Below are 20981 nucleotides of genomic sequence, written 5' to 3' on the forward strand. Positions count from 1 at the left end.
ATATAGTCAGATCCAGAACACTGCGCATCTTATGAAACTATGTGTCTTTTAATAACAGTAGTCTTTTTTATTTCTTCAATGGCTCTCTCTTCCAGAAATATGTTTTCCCTGACATGCTGACAGAAGGTAAAGCAGAAAAAGAACTAGTGACACTTCACAAAGATTAAAAAAAAAAATCTGTTTTAAGCAGGAGTAATTTTGCTAGCAACACAAAAAAAATAAACTTCATTTATAAAAATAGAAACATCAGCTAGAATAATGAGTTAAAAATGAAGTTCAAAATCATAAAAATGAGCTAGGAAACCAAAATGTATGTTTCAAGTTAGACTACGCAGTAAGTGATGGTATTCCTGTAATTCCCCATTCTTAAGTGAAGTGACTCTTTGGTTTAAAAAAGGGATTTTAAAGGTGGTGATGGGAAATAAAACTGGCCTAATCCCACTTTGATATCCTTTCATGTAAAAATAAGATCATGATCATTCTGAGTGTGTTTGTTAAGCGTACATCTGCCCAACCTTCCTATCCCATATGTTTTGCATCTCTTAGTCAATCCTTTGGGAATATGGAGAATCAAAAACCTCATTTTTTTGTTTGTTTTTTAATACAATTTTTACAAAGTTTTCTTTAACACATGGATGACTGTACAGATGCAAGGGACCACCACCCACTATATTTGACCCACTCGAACACAGGAAGAGCTGAAATCATATCAAATAAGCTGCCCAAGAGCACTGTGTCCAGCTGTCAGCAGGAGTGCATAGGGGACACAGCCAGGAAGCAAGGGATAGGCCTGGGTGAAACAGTACAGGCAGTAATGGGTGTATTGAGGGATGGAAAGGAGGAGTAAGTAAAAATAAGCCTGCACAGGGAACATGTAGACAGAAACTATAGGGACTGCTGTTGTGGTGGAGGGATTGATATAACAGCAGATCTTTTTTTCTCCCATGAACACTGGGTTGTGAGGGTAACTAGGGGAACAGATTGAAAGGGTAATGTGTTGGTTTTTGGCTTTGGGTTATCTTTTTTTTTCTTATGAAGCTTAGAAGGAAGATCTCAAGAGCTGTTTTGTTGGCAGACGTGGAAAAAATCTTTTAAAGTTAGATAATCAGTTATTGATAAAGTTGGATAAAGTAATGAGATAAAAGGCAAAATACAGAATTAGCCGTTGTAAAATACCATATTGAAAAGGGTAATTTTTATTGGGTAACTGAAAGGCAAAATGTAACAAAGTAGAATCACTTTAAACAGCCCCAGAAGATCTCTTTTTCTTTCCTCCTCAAGATAGACAGAGGCTAAGAGGTCACAGCAGAGAAAAAAATAGCACACAAAAATTCATTGTAGAACAGCTTGACTTCTGCAATTCTTTCCATTTTTCCCAATGATGTAATTGCAAAGAATAATTTAAAACAAAAAAACAAAAAACCCGGATAGAAATGCTGATAGTTTTCTGAATCTTCAGAACTTTCTCAGATGCCTAGGGAAAAACATGCTGTTAGAAATGGTGTGTGCTTCTGAGTACGTAAGGGAAGTCATATGCACTTTCCTCTCTAAAGACTATGCTCTCCTCCTCTCTCAAATGGTAACATACTAGCATGATCCCAGAAATATTACCGATAAATTTTGGTACCAGTTAAAAAAATACATTTAAATACTAGATAAATTATTTTCTTCTTAATGAATACATAAAAAATAATGAGTATACCTAAAATCTAAATTACTTGTCTATCCAGGTCTTTATTATTTATTTACTGACTCCAGAGTGAGGTAAATGATCCAGGTGACTTTACAGCTGTGTCACGAGGCACAACTATTAGATACAGCTCCCTGCAGACAAACAAGGCTGTGCAGCCCCTTATTCCAAGGAAGATCAGCACCTTAATGCCCTCGTTTTTAGAAAGAATCACTTAAAGCTTAGCCAAAGATAGGGAACATAACAAACACATTTACAATAAAAACAAAATACAAAAAGCATATTTACACTGTTGTGCAATAGGCTATCAGAGAAGGAAGAACTACAAAGGAGTCTGAAGCAAAAGACTGAAAATGCAGCAGTGACTGCAGGAAATACCGAGGTAGCTATGGAGCTGCAAAGACTGGAGACCCCAGATAAGACAGGGAGGTTTGTGCTTTGTGGGAAAAGCATAAATATAGATTTGGATGGTGGTGGTATCGATTTTGGTCAGTGGACTCTTTTTACACAATTACCATTTCAAAAATCATTTCTACATCATGCATTGCTTTCCAGCATGTGCTAGCAAAAGCAGTACAATTTAATGCAGAGCCTGATACGCACACACAATTGGAAAGGGAATGAGCCAAACTGCAGCAGCATGTTGTTGTAATAAAATGGTTCTTTCCCTGCCCAGTAAATAGGAGAGCACAAAAAGGGTGACTCGAGATGGAAACAAGTCACCTAATTATCTTGTGGGACAAATACATTACGTGGTTTGATGAGGTGTGACCATATAGGTGGTCATTTTGGAGTTGTATTTTCTTCTCACTGTTATTACTGTTTGGAGTTTGACTTGTTTTATTTTTGCTTATTTTGCCTGTGCACCAACAGTGAGTATTTTGTATTTGTGTGAGGGACTCACATTTGGCCTGCAATTTTTCAGGTGGCAAGCAGTCACTCTGAGCCCTGCATGCAATCATTTCAGCTGAGATGAGTCTTTTTGAAGTTCTGATACATGTCTGGTCTCATAATCACTCCATTCTTATCACATACACATTATGTTTTTAGCCTCAAACCATTTTTACCTGGAACACTCTGAAAACCTTCTGCTAATCAGCACCAATTTAAAACAAATAAACAATAATAAAAAAAAACAACAGCAACAACAACAGCAAAAAAAAAACCAAAAAACCCAACAACAGTCTCAAGTTATTATTGTACATGACAATTTCTATCCCATTCTCTTAATTGCACAGAACCTTAAATGACTGTTTTCCTTTCTAAAAGATCATAATGCCACGAAATATCAAGTTCTTTTTCTAAGTTTGCTTTCTTGTGAAATAAATAACAAATGTAAGACTACTTCAAAACACAGAATCATAGAATGGCTTGGATTGGAAGGGTTCTCAAGGTTCACCTACTTCTAACCCCTCTGCCATGAGCAGGGTTGCCAAACACTAGCTCAAACACTAGAACAGCTTGCCCAAGGCCCCATCTATCCTGGCCTTGAGCACTTCTATGGACAGGGCACCCAAAACCTCTCTGGGCACTCTGTTCCAGCGCTCACCACCCTATCCTGCTTAAAATATCTCTTTAAATATTGGAAGGCTGTGGTGAGATCCCCCTGAGGCCTTCTTGTCTCCAGACTGAACAAGCACAGCTTCTTCAGCCAGTTCTCAGAGGAGATGTGTTCCATCTTTGATCATCTTTGTGATGACCCTCCTCTGGACCTTCGCCAAAAGCTTCACATCTTTCTTGTGCTGGGAGGCCCAGATCTGGCTTCAGTATTCCAGTATAGCCTCATAAACACAGAGTAAAGAGGGACAATCACCTCCCTGTCCCTGCTGGTCACCCCTTTTCTGATGCAGCCCAGGATACCACTGGCTGAACTGCAAGTGCACACTGATGGTTCATGCTGAGTTTTTCATCTATTGAGTTTTTTCATCTACTAAGACCCCTAAGTGCTTCTCAGCAGGGGTACTCTCAAGGAGTTCTTTTCCCAGTTGATATACATATCTGGAAATTACCCCAACACCTTGCACTTGGTTTGGTTGAACCTCATCCACTTCACATGGGTCCAACTTTTGAGTTTCTCAAGGTCCCTTTGGATGCCATCCCTTCCTTGTGCTGTATCAACTGCATCACTCAGCTTTGTGTCATCATACAACTTGCTGAGGATGCGCTCGATCCCATCATCTGTCACTGATAAAGATGTTAAAGTGTACCAGATCCAAGACTGACCCCTGGGGGACACTGCTCATCACCACCCACCTTCTGGACATAGAGCCATTGACCACAACCCTTTGGCAGTGACCTTCCAAGCAATTCCTTATCCACCGAATAGTCTATCCTTCACATCCATATCTCTCGAATTTAGAGATAAGGATGTGGTGAGAGACCGTGTCAAAGGCCTTGCAAAAATCCAGGTAGCTGACATAAGTTACTTTCTCTTTGTCCATCAGTGTCATCACTCTATCATGGGAAGCCACTAGATTGGTCAGGCACAACATTCCCTTGGTGAAGACATTGCTGAGGATCTCTGATCACCTGGTCATCCCTCACATGCCTTAGCATGTGTTCTCGGAGGATCTGTTCCATGATCTTCCCAGGCACAGACATGAGGCTTACTGGCCTATAGTTCTCCAGGTCATCTTTCTTCCCTTTCTTATAAATGGAAGTGATGTTTCCCTTTTTCCAGTCATCAGTGACTTTGACAGTCACAGTTTTTCAAATATGATGGAGAGTGGCTCAGCAACCACATCAGCCAGCTCTCTTAGGATCCTGGACTGCAAGTCACCTGGCTTCATAGACTTGTACACATTCAGTCTCATGAGGTGGTCTCAAACTTGCTCTGCTCTTACAGTGTGGGGGAGTGTGCTCCCTCAGTTCCCACCAAGAGGTTCAGAGATGTGAGAAATATAAGAAACCTGGTTGCCAGTGAAGACTGAAGCAGAGAACTCATTGAGTACCTTAGCCTTCTCTATATTGTTGTACCAGTACTCCCTTCTCATTTCTCAGAGGGGGTACACTCTGCTTGGCCTTTCTCTTCTGACCATTGAACCAGTAGAATCCTTTCTTGATATTTTTCACATCTCTTGCTCAGTTCCATCTGTGCTTTGGCTTTCCTGATCCCATCTTCTGCATATGCAGACAGCATTCCTGTATTCTTCTCAGGTAACACGTACTTGTTTCCACTGCCTTCTTTTCCCTCAGTTTGACCAGCAGGCCCTTGCCAAGCCATGTCAGTTTCTTATCTCCTTTTCCTGCTTTCTTATTCTGAGGGATGGAGAGCTCTTGCGCTCTTAGAAAGGCATCCTTAAAGAGTAACCAGCTTTGCTCCACTCCTTTGTCTCTAAGGACATCTTCCCAGGAGATCTCATTGAACAATTCCTTTAAACAGCCTGAAGTTCACTCTCCTGAAGTTCAGAATCCTGACTCCACTCTTTGTCAGGCCCACATTCCTCAAGATCATGAATACAAGCAGGGCATGGCCATTGCAGCCCAGGTTGCCTCCAATCTTTATGTCTTAAACAATCTCCTCCACACCTGTGAGCACCAGGTCCAGCAACACTTCACCTCTAGTCGATCTGTCCAATACCTGAACTGGAAAGTTATCATTGAGGGACTTCAGGAGTCTGCTAGATTGCTTTCAGCACACCACGCTGTTTTTCCAACCGATATCTACTTGACTGAAGTCTCTCATCAAGATGAGAGTCTGAAAGCATGATACTTCTTGCAGCTGAAGCAAGAAGGCTTTGTCAACATGCTCCCCTTGATAAGGTGGTCTGCAGTAGACCCCAAATACCAGCTGTCCTTTGTGGGCCCCATATCTAATCTTAACCCACAGGCTCTCAACCTGCTCCTGACTGTCTCAGAGGGAGCTCCTCACAGTCTATCCGCTTTTTAACATAGAGGGCAACTCCCCCACTCCTCCTATCTTGCCTATCCCTTCAAAAAAGCTTATAGCCCTCAACGTTGGTATTCCAATTATGTGAATCTTCCCACCACGTTTCTGCAACCGCAATAAGATCATAGTTTTCCAAGTGCACCATGGTTTCCAACTCCTCCTGTTTATTTCCCACACTGTGTGCATTGGTATAGAGGCATTTCAGCTGAGCTTTCAGAGGGGCTGCCTTCCTAGAGGAGCCCTCCTACAAACCTCTGGGGCAAATCTGAGGTCTTTCCCTGCTTCCTCCTAAAGTGACAGTGCTCTTTGGCTCTCTGTCCCTCAACAGCTCTAGTTTAAAGTCTTGGTGATGAGCCTAGCCAGCCTGCTGCCTAGCACATTCTTGCCTCTCCTGGTCATTTGCATCCCATCCCATGTCAACACTTTTCGTTTCTCAGAGGTGTGTCCTAGATCACAGAACCCATAGCCTTTGGCATGACACTATCCATGCAGCCAATTATTCAACTGATCCTTTCTTCTCCTTCTGCCTGGATCCCAGTCTCCAGCTGGGAGAATTGAGAACACTAACTGTGCTCCCAATCCCTTCAACATCTTCCATACACACACATCTCCATGTTTTGAACTGAAAAAGCTGCTTAAACTATTTATACCTGTGTGCATACATTTAAAACTGCATCCAATTGCTGCTACCTTGCTTAATCAAGAACAATTACCAAACTACTGTGTGAATTTTTGTTCTCTTAACAGGCAGAAGTTAAGAAGAAAACAACACACATTTTCAAATTTTCAAGTCCTATAAGAGTTCAAAGTTAGTACCACATGAACACAGTGGATGTTTCATGCATGTTGCCTATGTTTGTACAAACCAGTCAACCTATCAAAAAAACACCTATCTTGCCAACTAAAGGGTTTTAGGGGAGACTAATTTTTTTGTGGCAGATGTTTGCCTAAAAGAAGTCACTACAATGTCAGAATGAAGAGCATAAGAAATGCTAGTTAATGTTTAGATAAACCAGATGAAGCAATGCAAGAATTTGTAAAGGATCATTTCAAATATCGTATCCCTGTGATAACTGGGCAAAAACTAAATGCAATTCATTTGTGTATGTGAACAGTACTGACATAGGTCTTGTGTAATTAAGAGGGTTACACCCCAAACTAAGGATAAATGTATATATATCAAGCACCAGTTGAATTTTTAATTAAGAAGTAGCTATGACTGGATCAGAAAGGATTACATCATAATTACAGAAGTATTAGAGGGAAAAAAAATCCAGTCATTCTAGAATAGTCTCTGTAAAGATTGTTTTCCATGTATTTCCCAACTCCTAGGATTCAAGAAACTAGAAGATTTGTATACAATGATCTATTTTTTCCTATTATTCTCTGCATTTCTGAATACCACAGTAACAAAGGGAAAGGAGACCAAACAGAAAACTTAAGAAAATCAGAAATTTCTGCTAATAGTCTTACCTAATTAAGAATAGCACTCACAAATTCATTTCTCTAGTTCTGAGATGAAACCTAGTGAGTTACAAGATGCCTCAAAGAGGAACGCACATTCAACATCATGGTTTTGGAAAGGGGGGAGTCTGGGGAAGGATAAAAGCATCTGATAGCACTAGCTAGCTTAAAATTTAGCAAGTATTAACGTGCCAATTCTTTGCAACAGAGCTTATAAGGTTGTGCTTGTCTTTTAGACATTGCTTAATTAGAATTACATAGACCAAATAAAAACTTCTTACCGATGACTTCCATCAAGATTTGATTTGTGGATGAAATTCAGTTTAGCATCTGCCCAATAAAGTTTCTGTTCTTCATAATCCAGTGTCAGTCCATTTGGCCAATAAATGTCCGTGTTGACTATAATGGAGCGGCTTGAACCATCCATCCCAGCACGTTCTATCTTTGGCACTTCTCCCCAGTCTGTCCAATACATGAACCTATGATTATTTTAAAAACAGAAAAAATAAAGAAAGCATAAGTATAAATCTACTATTGGAACATTTAATACCATTTTCATGAAGGTGAAAGCTATCTCTATTCTACAATGCCAGTGTTTCTGGAGCTCTATTTTACTGGGTAAGATACATATGACCTGGGAATAAAAAAAAACAAAACACCTATCACTTTAGAAAATGAAGGAGAAAAAAAATCAAATCCACAGTACTACGTCACATTATACTTCCAAACATCTCTTTCTCTCCTCAAGTCAGCTAAGATAGGTAGGCATATCCAACAGATCTTGACAATAATCAACATTAAACAGAAAAGATGGATATTGCAGACTATCATGAAATAATCTCTTTAACAAGAGTCAATGTGGGGGGCATGGCAAAGAAAGATTTATACCCAACATCATAGCAGATGTACGTAAACAGTTAAGCAGATCTGATGGAAGACCAACTCACATTCTTTTTTTTTCCTCCAGAGAAATTCACAGAAAGGCAGCTAAGTCAACACATTTAGAAGTATAGTTTTCACACATTGAATGGACATAGCTCTGTAAAATCTTTTAAGATTGAGTAAGGGTCATTACTTGGAAATGTATGAGAGAAGGGAATTTATCTGGTTGTGTGTAAGACTGAACTTAAGCAAGGGAAACCACATCATTAAGACTGTACACTGTGGAGGAGGAATAGTATTCCTTCTTTTTCTGCAGGTGGTAGAAGATTGGTTTACTTCTGAGTTGTTAACATAATGCAACACTAAACAAAAACAATTTGTAATATAAACAGATTAGACAAAGTGTGCCAGCAAAGCTTGCTATGTTATGTTGTTGCAGCTGGGCAGACAAAAGTCTCCTGTCCTAAGTTGTTTTTCTTAACCCTATGTCATCTGCTGGCATACCTGCCTGTATCTGTGTTCCTTAACCTGGCTCAGTCAAAACAACCCAGACTTGGAAAGGTCTGAAGCTTTAAACTAACCCAGATTGTCACACAACAACAAAATGTCAACTATATGGTGCCCACATGTGAAGAGGCCTGGCCACCCATCCTTTAAAGAAAAGCAAATGTGCAACACATTTAAGCAACATTTGCAGATGAAGTTATTCTTGGCAAAGATTTATTTAAAAAAAAAAAAAGTCAGGAAATTCCATGTCATCTTTTTCCCCTTAATCCATGTCTACAGCTGTGCATTAAAACAAACAGACTATCTGTGGACAGAAATGCAGCTGATGAAAACAAATGTTGTTCTATTTAATACAAGTGAGTCATTCTTTATGGAGAAATATACCTGTCTTAAACACGGCACAGAGAGAGAGCATTTGAGACTGCCGCAGTCATGAATGAGTGCTATAGAGAAATCATTTTCCTGCCATGAAGAAGAAAAAAAACAAATGATCTTCAGATAGGCAGCACAGTAGCAAGTTGCCTGGTCAAGCTGCGCAGTAAAAAATCTACAGACTCAAAAAGTTTTAGAAGTCACACAGCACTTCTCCAAATAGCACGTGTGAGGAAGAAGGGACAACAAGGAAGAAATATTTCTAAACTTCTTTTAAAAGACTCTTCTTTACCCCAACTTGTCATGCCCCAGACTTCCTAATACTTCTTCAAGGTTAATAGGTTCCAAGGTCCTGGCCACCCTGCTAGACTGATTTTTCAGGCTGAAACAGAAAGCTCATTAGTTGCTGTATAGCCTTGCCTTCTTCCCTGTCTCTCTCTCACCTCTCACACACAGTACAATTAATGAAGAGAAAAACAGGTAAGGGAAGTCTAGCCACAAAGTAGTCTTCCCAGACTTCATAAAACCAGCCACGTTTTATTTGTCAGAGGAGGCCACATGCACATAGCATTTGTTTTAAGATTCTGCAGCGCTTCCATTCAGCTCTGATGGCCTCTGTTCCATTTCTGCAATAGCTTTTTCTACTATCATCTTTCTGTTTACCACCACCCTGCTTAAATCCCATGGTTCTAATGTCTACATTAAAAACCTTTGGAACCGATCATGCTCCAGCTAATGGCATCAAAGCTGTGTTTCACTCAGGAAACTGGGTTTTTCATCACTGTCAAAGTAATCCAAGTGATAGTTTGAAAACCATCTTTTTTCAGTAACAGCAGCCTCCTGGAGAGATCATCTCTTGCTTGCAATACAGTGCTTACGTGGCTATGGAGCAAAAAGGATTCAAGGAACAGGTTTGGGCTAAAATAATCAGTTATCACTCTGAATGATCTCCAGTGCGCTGCAGTGGTCTACAAGCACTTCCACTTGTACACAGGCTGGAGGCCTCTATAGCTGCTTAAATCAGGGGCCGGCAACACTCGCTAAGTTCCCAGTTTCAGTTTCTTATTCAGAAAGTACAAGCACTTCCCCACAACAGCTGAGCAAGTGGCACAGGGTGTGGGAGCCAGAGGAGATGAGAAGAGCTGTTTAAAACAGCTATAAGAAATGCAGCCCCATCCCCCCTCAAACCATGCTTGAAGCTACCTGTGATTACTATAAGGAGACCTGGCCAACAGCCAGAGTACAGATGGACACAGCTGTAAACTTTTATTATTGCAGAGGTGCCAGCAGATTTTTCTACAGAGATCTCAAATCATTTTTGCGAGTAACATCAAACTACTCACATCCGTCTAGTGCCAGTTCTCTCTTCTGGATGCCTCAGATTCTTGTAAGATTACATAATGGTTGGTAAGTGAGCCACACAGAGCCATACAGAAAAGCTAAGGATCTTTATCCCTCCCCTTCAAACATATTTAATTAACACTTAATTAAAAACAATCAAAAACAACAACAACAAAGCAAAGCCTACAGGCTACAGCAAAACATTCACCAATAAGGAACAAGCTCCCCAGAGAGGCTGTGAAGTCTACTTCTCTGGAAATATTCAAAACCTGCCTGAAAGCTTCTCTGTGCAACCTAGTTAGGGAACCTGCTCTAGAAGCAGTGTTGGACTAGGTGATCTCCAGAGAACCCAGAGAGAGAGTCAAATCTCCCTCTAATCTAATAAAAATAGTACCACATCATATTAAAAGTGATTCTGTGTATCTACATTTCTTTTTTCTATTTCAGTAACTAATGATTTTATTTTAAAAAAATGGTTTTAATTAAATAACCTTAAGATTTTTCATCTTACTGTTAAAAGCCATGCACATCAGACTTTTATAGTAAGACTTCAGAAATAGTTGTGAGCTGTTATAAAAATTAACAGAATAACTATATTATTTATCATGGTTAATTTTAATATTAGGTGCTCGTGTCAAGAAACACTGCAGCTCCTCCTCAGAGAATTAAGGTCCATCAAGGAGAAAAGAGGAAGGGTCTTCAGCATCAGTAGTTATGATGTTTTATTTGACTGTGGTCCAGAGTGTTCGTTACTCCCTTAATGAAAAATTGTGAAAATGTTTATCTTATACAGTTTGCTGTGGTTCAACTCAGCAGGTGGCTCGGCACCACACACTCCCTCACTCCCTCCCTTCCCAGTGGGATGGGGGAGAGAATTGGAGGGAAAAATATTAGAACTCATGAGTTGAGATAAACCTATTTATTAAGGTAAAGAAAAGAAAAAGGATAATAGTTAATGACAATTTATGTGTATCTATCTATATATATGAGTATATGTAACAGGTGATGCACAAACAATTGTTCATCACCCATTTGCTGTCTGACTCAATTCCTTCTGGGGTGCCATGTCCCCACAAGAGCTGCTTTTCAAGACTCAGGATACTATTTCAGACAATGGCAGTCATCCAGTGGTTGCTCTCACAATTGTAAGCGCATGCCATTTGTCAAGACAAATTTGTGGAAGTTGATATAATCCACCTGCCAGGTCCCCCCATATTTGTATTTCAGTCATCATCCTCTGTACCAAAGAGGTTTTATTCCACTTGGCTTGCTTAACTATAGCACATGTTTCACACTTATGGATAACCTGTGCAAGAGCATCCATAGTCAAGGCCACCCCTCAGTCCTGAGCCCATTTATAGGTTGCATCTCTATTCCTTGATGGCCTGAAGTGTCACAGTCCCACTGAGCTAGAAATAAGCGTCTATCACAGTAGTTGGGTATTCTATTACATTTTTATCAGATCCAGAAGTATTCTCTTCCCCTTGAGAATACTGAACAATGTTGAAAAGATCTCAGTGGCATAGTCCAGATCCAGCACACTGCAGTGGTTTGTGCCTCTTTAGGATTGCCAAGGCAACAGCAGATCTTTTCCAAATATTCTACTAGTTTGTCAGGATTCAGTTGTTCAGAGGTGAAGTTCCAAACCACTGGGGGTGCCCACTACTTTAGATACCTGCCCAAACAATCCCACACTTCCTACAACTCAGAACTATCCCACCTTAGGGCAGGTATCTGGGTGACATTCTTAAATAATGTCACGGAACACATTCACAACAAATAGCACTAGGAACATGGTAGATTGAATTTCCCACGGATATTCGTAACTCCCAAGAGCTAATGTAACTAGCTCTTGAGCTCTAGTGAAAGAAGGAAAAGTGAAAAAGAGGCTGATGAACTGCTGGAAAGTGTCCTCCTCTATCTCCTCCATAGCCAGACTCCCCGAAAGACAAAGAAAAGAGTGTAATCGTTAATAGAATCAACAACATGCCATCCAGAGCCTAACAATGACTGCAATGCTGAATACGCACAAAACAGTAATTTCTCAGCTGGCAATTTTATCATAAGATAAGCCAAGGCCACACAGCGAGAAAAAAAAAACAACAAAAAAAAAAACAAAAAACAAAATCTTAATCCAACCCTCAGAGGTGACAAACAATGCATCAGGGAGAATAAACAGCAAGGAAGGTGCTACACAATATAGTTCCACAAAAAGACTAGGAGAGCTCTATAAATATGGAAACAATTAACATAGTGACTAGCAATTATCAAACTACCACAAAACCCTGTATTAACATGCTCCAGGGCCAGATCTGCTGTTATCTCAACATTCTGTGCCCCACGTTGGGTGCCAAAATGACTGTTGCGTGTAATTAGGCAGGTGGCTCAGTACCACACAGTCATTTGCTCACTACTCTCCTTCCCAGTGGAACTGGGAAGAGAATCAAGGAAAACAAAAAAAGCATTCCAACTTGTGCATTGAGAGAAAACTTATTTAGTAAGATAGACAAAAGGAAAATATTTATGACTATAGATATATATACATGCACATATATATGGACGTATATAACAAGTGGGGCACAAACAATTACCCATCAACCAACTAGCCCCTCAAGCAGTGGAAGAGAGAGTGATGCACCCCTACCCCTTTCAAAACTCTTTCCACATGATGTCTTATGCTATGGAATAGCATGTTCCCTTTGGCCAGTTTAAGTCAGCTGTCCTAATTCTGTTCCCTTCCAGCTCATTGGGCCCTTTGCTGAGAACGGCCTGGGCTCTGCACAACACTGCTTAGCAGCAGCTATAAACATCAGTGCATTATCAACATTTCTTTTCTTCTAGAGAAGAAACAAAGCACCATACCAGACACTGTGAAGAAAACCTGTCTCAGCTGAAACTAAAACACAGGTATACCACATACAAATATTAAGAACAATGAGAAGAAAAGCTTAAACCTACAAACATTTTCCCGTGTATTCTTAAACTCATGGGTGTATGTTTTGGTTGCTTTTTCATTTGTTTTTGAATTTTGGCATCTCCTGTAAGTAAAGTGAAACAGGCTATAAAAACTTCCTCTTCAAAACCATCAGAAATCACTATGCACTGTACAGCTGTAACTTGCTAGTTGTGATTTGCTTCAAATTATAAAGTTTTGCCATGGAAAAGAAAGGAAACAGCGTTTCTTGATTCCATTCTGTGAGATGAACAAACACGGTAAAGAACAGGGTTTCTTTTCCAATAAAGTTCAAAGTCTAGGTGCACTGAGGGTAGATTATTTCCTATACGCAGAAAAAAAAGCTTGCACAGTACAAATGCTGAGATTAAATACTATAATTCAGCAGTGATTTCCAACAGTACTCACACTGAGACAGAAATTCATGTCCAGCACCTATCGACTTTGCAATCTTCTGATCTGTGATGCTCCCCATCACTGATACGGATTCTTTCAGCCCCGCTATCTTGCACGAAGCCAGGCCCCTGCCAGGAGCATCATTAAAGCCCCGGCCAACAGCTGTTTCACTCATTGAGCGGGGATACCATAAACAGCACTTAGCTGATTTTAAGGCAGTTAATTGGGACACCTTGCAGGGCAGGCAATCATTTACCTTCACGAACATTATTCTGTGGGAAGAACAGCTGCCTAATTGGGACAGCCAATTATTTGGTTATGCCCTTCACAGTGGATGCTTCAACTTTCCAATTATGCTCGTTTATGTCCCTGAGAACCTCTAAACTCCACAAGGACCCAAAGAGCCACCCAGCCTCAGAGCCAGGGTAGGTTTCAAGGGCACAGCATCCCCTGGAGCTCATCAGCTCTGCAGTACTCCCTGCAGAGCTTGGCACTCGACTCACTCTGCTCCACACTAGCAGGACTGCCACTCTTCCGATGAGGAAAAGTGAAATTAAATAAGAAACACAAATAGTTCATGAAAAAGGTGTATCACATATATGCATTTGGCTGCCTAGACTAGTTCTTGACTTTAGAAGAAGAAATGTCTGTAGTCCTTCAGGACTTCAAGAAAAAAAAGCCCAAACAAGCAATCATTCCATGTGTCCTCAATAGAAACTTGTTGAAGAAGATTTAAGGAAGAATGGAACCACAATCCAGAAGGACTTAAAGTCTCAAACTAAGCAGAAAATGAGTTTTCAAATGGACTCTAAGTACCATCAGAAGGTTCTAGCATGAAGTTTCTCAACTGATTGAAAACTTCAAGAAATATTTTCAGTCTTTCAAAAGAAACAAAAAATGTACACAGTCAACCAAATACAGAGATAATTTATTCATGAGAGAGGAAGAAATATTCCTTCAGGATACGATCAAGATAAACACAAATGAGATGTTCTTAGGTAGTTGAGAACTGCAGTTTTTCATAACAGTTTGTCTCTATGAATAAGCACAGGCATTAACTGAACATGATTTTCAGAGTTGCTCTACAGTAATATCTTACATTATCTCTCTGTACTCAAGGAAAATTTCTGTGCAATTAACTTATCCTACACAAGTTTTCAACTGCCTTTGTGCGACTACTCTTGAATGTGCTTAGAGCAGCTATACAGGGAATTAGGCATGAGCTATTAACATCCTACTACACTGAATTTCTTTCCCTTAAATTTTCTGGTCTGGGAGCCCACAAGCTCCTATCAAAACTGCAGTTTCTCATTTTGGCTACGCAGAGCTGACTTATTTACTGGACAAAACAAAAACATATTTTGCTGAAAATCAAGTCTTTCATATTTCATTCTCCTCAAATACATCAGTGTATCTACCAAGTTACTAGAAAACCCAGAAATGCTAAAATGCTGCAGCTTTTTAATTCCCTACCCACTCTGTCCCCTAATTCCCACCTCCATCCTCTGCATGCTGGTAAAGGCTGGAGGCCTGGCATACTTCCACCTATGCTCGTCCATTCATTTCACAGTCCAGACTATTAGTGCTCAGATCACTAAAACTATCGAGGAGTCTGTTCAGCGACTTTAGCACAATGACCAGAAGTAGAGATGTCGCATTCTGCTATTGCTGCCAACAAAGCAGTGACCTCCTGAAGCATCTGAAATCAATGATGAACTACTGCAGCCTTCACAACGGATCTCCCAGGAATCCTAAAAGACTAAACAAACAAATGGGGAAAACACTGTGCTAAATTTCATGCCTGTGTACATCAGCCATATAATAGAAAGAAGTCTACTGGAATACATATTTTGTGAGACATGCAAATACTGTTCCTGGTATACTCTACGCTGGTTCCTCAAAAGAACTGGCCCACCCTGGTGACAGTAGTTCTGCACAAATGACTGCATTTATCCTAGCACCTCAGGCAGTACGCTCATCAGGCAAAGACCCACCTGTAATCAGTAAGGCAATATGAGGACTTCCTCGTAAGATCTGGCTTTAGTTTCCTATATACATCTCATCTGGTAGGAGAAAGAAATTTTTGTTTGACCTTTCCTTTTCTTTAATTTATTTTTTAAAATGAGGGATAAAAGCAAACATTTCCATTTCGGAAAGAAGAAATATTTCAATGAAGCTGTCAGAAGCTGATGCTTTGATTCTAACTCATTATCAACAATACTTTATAAAATTAGAATGAGATTTTGGAGATTGTTTTCTCAAGTCCTAAAAATAATATACTGGAAGATATTTATAAGAAATCAAAATGGTAGCACAAACTTACTTGATAAACTTATTTTCTATGCATGAATAGGGACTTAATATGCAAAAGTATCTCTTAGCCAAAATGCTGGCTGTTTTCAGGTTTCTAGCTTGAGAAATATTCTGGGCAATCTGACAAGAAAAGCACAGAGGGGAGATTGTTTTTCATTTTCATCCAGACATTTCTGAGAGTCTGTAGGAAGTAACATTTGACTGAACTGTCAAACATGTGCTTATACACTGTAGAATTGCATGCATCAGATTGTCCTTTTGGACACATCCTAAGGAAACAAGAAAAAGAAGTTCATCAGAAAACAAGAAGTTGTTTTTGCTGAATGCACAGGAAGGCAGAATTTCAGTTGTTTGAGCAGGTGGAAAGGTCTTTCCCTCCATGAACTTGTAAATTAACCTTTTCTATCTCCAGACATAAAAGGTCTAACAGTGTGCCTTCTACACTTATTGAACAGAAGCCATTTTTTCATTTATTACAGAGCATGCAGGAAATAAAGCTGTCAGAACTCAGCAGCATTAAAACAAACAAACAAACAAACACACAAACTGCCCCAGCTTTAGCCAAATAAATATAGAAAGAGTTTCTTCTCTCTGTTATCTATATAACACCACCACTAGACCCTAGCTGACTGCAAAATGGAAGTGAAACGCAGATGTGGGCTGGAATGCCTCAGTCAGCCCTTTGTGCAGGAATTGGCCCAAACATCATACACCAGACCCTGCAAAGTTCAGCCAGATTTTTAGTTGCAGGTAAGCCAACAGAAAATTGAAACATAACCTAATGTAATAGGAGATGGACAAATTGACAAAAGGAAAACACTTGCCTTCCAACATATCTTGCTTCTTCAAATTTTAAAGAAAATATCAGAGGAAAGCAAACAGGTTGGCAGTGCTGACAGAATTTCAACACACACACGCACACACAAAAAAAACATACCATAGTCTCTAGAGAAGCTAGCAAAGAAGCAGGGGCAGGACCTCACACCACTGCTGGGCAGCTCTGGAAACTGAGTCTCACAGATATTTGTTCCACTGAGTCTTCAGAGCTAGCTGAGCATTGCCCAAGAGCAGACTGTGAACATAGAACACCTGGTTTTAAACTGCTCTTCAAGATCCCATTAAAAGATACAGATCCCCATGCCTGTGAATGGAACAAAACTCTGAAAGCAAGTATAAAAGAATATGTAGCTATATTGAAATGATAAGTGGTGAAGAGCACAAGAAACTGCTAGAATTATTCCTCACAGTCATTCCAAGAGAAACTTTATTTGGTACTTTGCACAATGAAAAATAATTTGTCTCTTTACAATGTTTTGTATTAAACATACAAATATTTGCACCATAGAATATTTAGAATTCACTAATTTCAAAGAGCCTTGAGCTGAAACTGAACACGTGCAAATCAACTGCTACTGTTAATTTTTCAGTCTCTGCTTTGACAAGTACGAGAATCTTTGCAGTGAAGTCAAACTTGCTACTTATATTTCAATATCAAAAAAAGGATAATTTTCCTCACCCCTTTACCCATCCTTTATATAGGAAGCAAAGAAAGTTTTTTTGTTGCAAGTTGTTCAGATGAAGCAATGGTTTTTCCCTATGTATCTTAAATTGAAGCACTATGATCACATCTACTATACCACAGCAGGAAGTCATAAACTTTACCCATATTGCCTGGTACACAAGAGTGAGAGGGAGAACCCACTTTGCATTCTCTGCTGTTTCCTTCCAGCAAAAAGTCATACCACTGTACATCACTATGCAGTAGCATTATTTCCTACCTAGAAGGACTTAGTGGTTCTAGTAGATGTAAAACTCAACACGAGCCAGCTGTGTGCCTTTGCAGCCCAGAAGGCTAATGGTATCCTGAGCTATGTTAGAAGAGTGGTGGTCAGCAGAGAGAGGGAGATGATTGTCCCTCTCTACTTTGCCTTTGTGAGACCCCACCTGGAGTACTGTATCTTGGTCTGGGATGCTCAGAACAAGGAGGATGTGAAGCTGTTGGAGTGGATCCAGAGGAGAGCAGCAAGGATGATAAAAGGGCTGGAGTACCTCTCCTATGAAGACAGGCTGAAGGAGCTGCGCTTGTTCAGCCTGGAGAAGAGAAGGCTCTGAGAAGAACTCATTACAGCCTTCTAATATTCAAGGGGATCTTATAAGCAGGAGGGAAAACAACGTTTTTACACTGGCAGACTGTGATAGGACAAGAAGGAATTGTTTTAAACCAAGAGAAGGGAGATTTAGCTAAGATGTCAGAGGAAAGTGTCACAGAGAGGGTGGTGAGGTGCTGGAACAGGCTGCCCAGAGAGGATGTGAATGCCGCATCTTTGGATCTGTTCAAGGCAAGGCTAGATGGAGTCCACAGCAACCTGATCTAGTGCTTGAGCTAGTGTTTGGCTACCCTTCCCATGGTAAGGTGATTAGAACTAGATGATCCTTGTGGTCTCTTCCAACCCAAGCCACACCATGATTTAATGCATTAACAAATCAAGCTGCCTTGGACTTTCGATATCACATTTCTAGCAGGCTCCTGATTCTCTTCCCATAGTTTCCAACCTATTGCTCGGTAAGGAAATCAGGCTTACGCGTATGTAACCATCGTTCCCTCGGTCTTTTTTTTTTTTTTAATGAATTGGGAATGACATTTAGGGGCTCATTAGATTTTCAGTGCAGTGTCTGTCCTTGCGATTTGTTTGTCAGTTTCTTGATAAGGAAACCAACTTGATGCCCTCTGTTAGCAATCTGCAGGCAAACCACTCATTTCAGCTGTTCTGAAATGCCCTTGTTTGCCTTGATTTTTTTTTCCCTTCTGTACTTTGATCATCCACTAGACTCACTGAATCACTTACTCTGCTGTAAGAAAGCAACATGAAGCAATTAGTCTTTTCATACTACAAAATTACCAAAAATAAGGTCTTATTTTTAACCCATCAAAAGCTGCAAGATGCTTGTGAACAAATAAACAAAACAAAAAAACAAAAAAAAAAAAAAAAAAAAGGAAAGAGATCATCCTATGGAAGATAAAAAGAATAGAAACAAAAAGAATCAGTGTAATTAATGCATAATAAGACAGGACACATTACACCTGAGGTATACATTGAGCCCTAATTCTGGAGATCAAGACTAGGCGAGCTTTGCAGTTGTTGAGGAGGAATGTTTCCAGTGAACATTTAGAAAGCCATACTACACATGATCAGAATATAGGCTAAAGGCTTTACACTCAGATGAAACGAACAGCCCTTCATTTACATATTGAAGAAAAAAGATCTGTTAAGCAACTAAGCTGACCTGCTGGAAAGCACCTCTGCTAAGAAATACCTGGGAGTCCTGGCATACAATGGGTTGACCACGAGCCAGCAGTGTGCCCTCATGGCCAAAAATGCCAACGGTATCCTAGAGTGCATTAAAAAGAACATGGCCAACAGGTCAAGGGATGTTCTTCTCCCCGTCTACTGTGCCCTGGTGAGACCAAAGCTGTGCTCAGTTTTGGGCTTCTCTACTCAAGAAAGATAGGGAATTACAGGAGAGAGCCCAACAGAGGCTTACAAAGATGAGTATGGAACATCTCCCTCATGAAGAAAGACTGAGAGACCTGGGAGTGTTCAGCCTGGAAAAGAGAAGGCTAAGAGGGGATTATATCAACTCTTATAAATACCTGAAGGGAGGGTGTCAAGTAGATGGAGCCAAGCTCTCCTCAGTGATGCCTAGCAACAGGACAAAGAGCACAAACTGAAGTGCAGGAAGTTTCATATGAACATGATAATAAATTCTATACTTTGAGGGTGACAGAGCCCTGGAACAGGCCGCCCAGAGAAGTTGTGGAGTCTTCTCCAGAGATATTCAAAACCTGTCTGGACACTTTTTCCGGTGCAACCTACTCTGGGGAGACTGCTTTAGCAAGAGAACTAGATGATCTCCAGAGGTCCTTGCCAACCCCTGTGTTTCTGTGAAAATATTACTGGAATTTTATTTTCTGCTATTTATTGGAGTGGTTTTATAGAAATACATCATATGAATGCTTCAGAATTTTTTTTTTAAAGCAATAAAATCATTCTTCTCATTTAACTTGCAGAAACAGATGTCATGGTAAATACAACACTAACTGCATACAAAGGAAATTATATGCTAATATATGTAAAACAAGCAAAGAAAAACCTCAAAAACAAATAGACATATTTTCTATATTTAAATATATTGTGAACTGAAGTCCAGTTTTTTAGAAACTCGCAGTTACATATAAAATCCTTCTAGTATATAATTATGAAGTATTGGAAAGTTTGGAATCTTTCTTATCCAACTAAAATATGCACCCCAGTTTTCTGATATATGAATACAAAATGGCATCTTTAAACACATGATTTAATCTAATGTAATATTTGCTGCACTTCTTTTGATAAATTGTATGGAAATAGGGCATAGGGAGAAAGAGCTGGGAACATAATAGTTGAGGATAGCTAAAGCCAGCATACATGGGTGTGGAAGGCGTCCTGAATCAGCGGGAATTCTGCTGACAGGAATCCAGGAACACAAAAGCAGCTCAAGCAGTACCCCTCTTTGAACAGGCTGCAAAAGGGGAGAAGGAAAGTTGTAGAGGAAATACTTCCCTGTATCACTCCTTTCTGACTCTATACTTCAAGGCTTCTAAAAGCTAAGAAAGAAAGAAAAAAAAAAAAGCAAAGAAAGAAAGAAAAAGGAAGAATAATAAAGTCTACCAAGAGGCAACCTGTTTGAAAAAATAAAAAGCACTTTATAAATCTTTATTTGCAGTATATTAGTAGGTATTCAGCACAGTAATAGGAAATTCATTTTACTAAGCATGGTATATACACATCATAATTTGTTCTTCAGAACAGCACATTGTTGACAATACATTATCAGCAGGGAGGGGAAATGGTCACTCTTCCACACTTAATGGCATCTAAACCAGAACAACACATGAAGAAATTCTTTTGCATATAGATATATTTATCAGATATATAGATAGATATATTTATCAGTATTGCAGACAGATTTTTTTAGTTTTGATTTTGTTCCAGGGACCGACTTACTGTTTCACTCAACAAAAATCAAATATATCTAGCTATGTTGAGAATAAACATTTCAAGGAATAATTTAAAATGTGAGATCAGAGAAAACCGAGACATTCAGGTCTGGAATGCTTTAAAAGCTGCAGTGTA

The 20981-nt window shown here is 39.7% G+C and overlaps 1 protein-coding gene across 2 annotated transcripts in view; it reads right to left on the reverse strand.

Moving 5' to 3' along the window:
- Positions 1-20981, reverse strand: part of LRP6 (LDL receptor related protein 6) — a 126156-nt gene that overhangs the window by 66662 nt on the left and 38513 nt on the right. For both annotated transcript variants that reach the window (XM_048952380.1, XM_048952373.1), the window contains exon 3: positions 7325-7522. In XM_048952380.1, coding sequence (XP_048808337.1) covers positions 7325-7522 — 198 coding nt within the window. The remainder of the gene's footprint in view (positions 1-7324; positions 7523-20981) is intronic.

Source organism: Lagopus muta, chromosome 1, assembly GCF_023343835.1.
Source record: "Lagopus muta isolate bLagMut1 chromosome 1, bLagMut1 primary, whole genome shotgun sequence".
NCBI lineage: Eukaryota > Metazoa > Chordata > Aves > Galliformes > Phasianidae > Lagopus > Lagopus muta.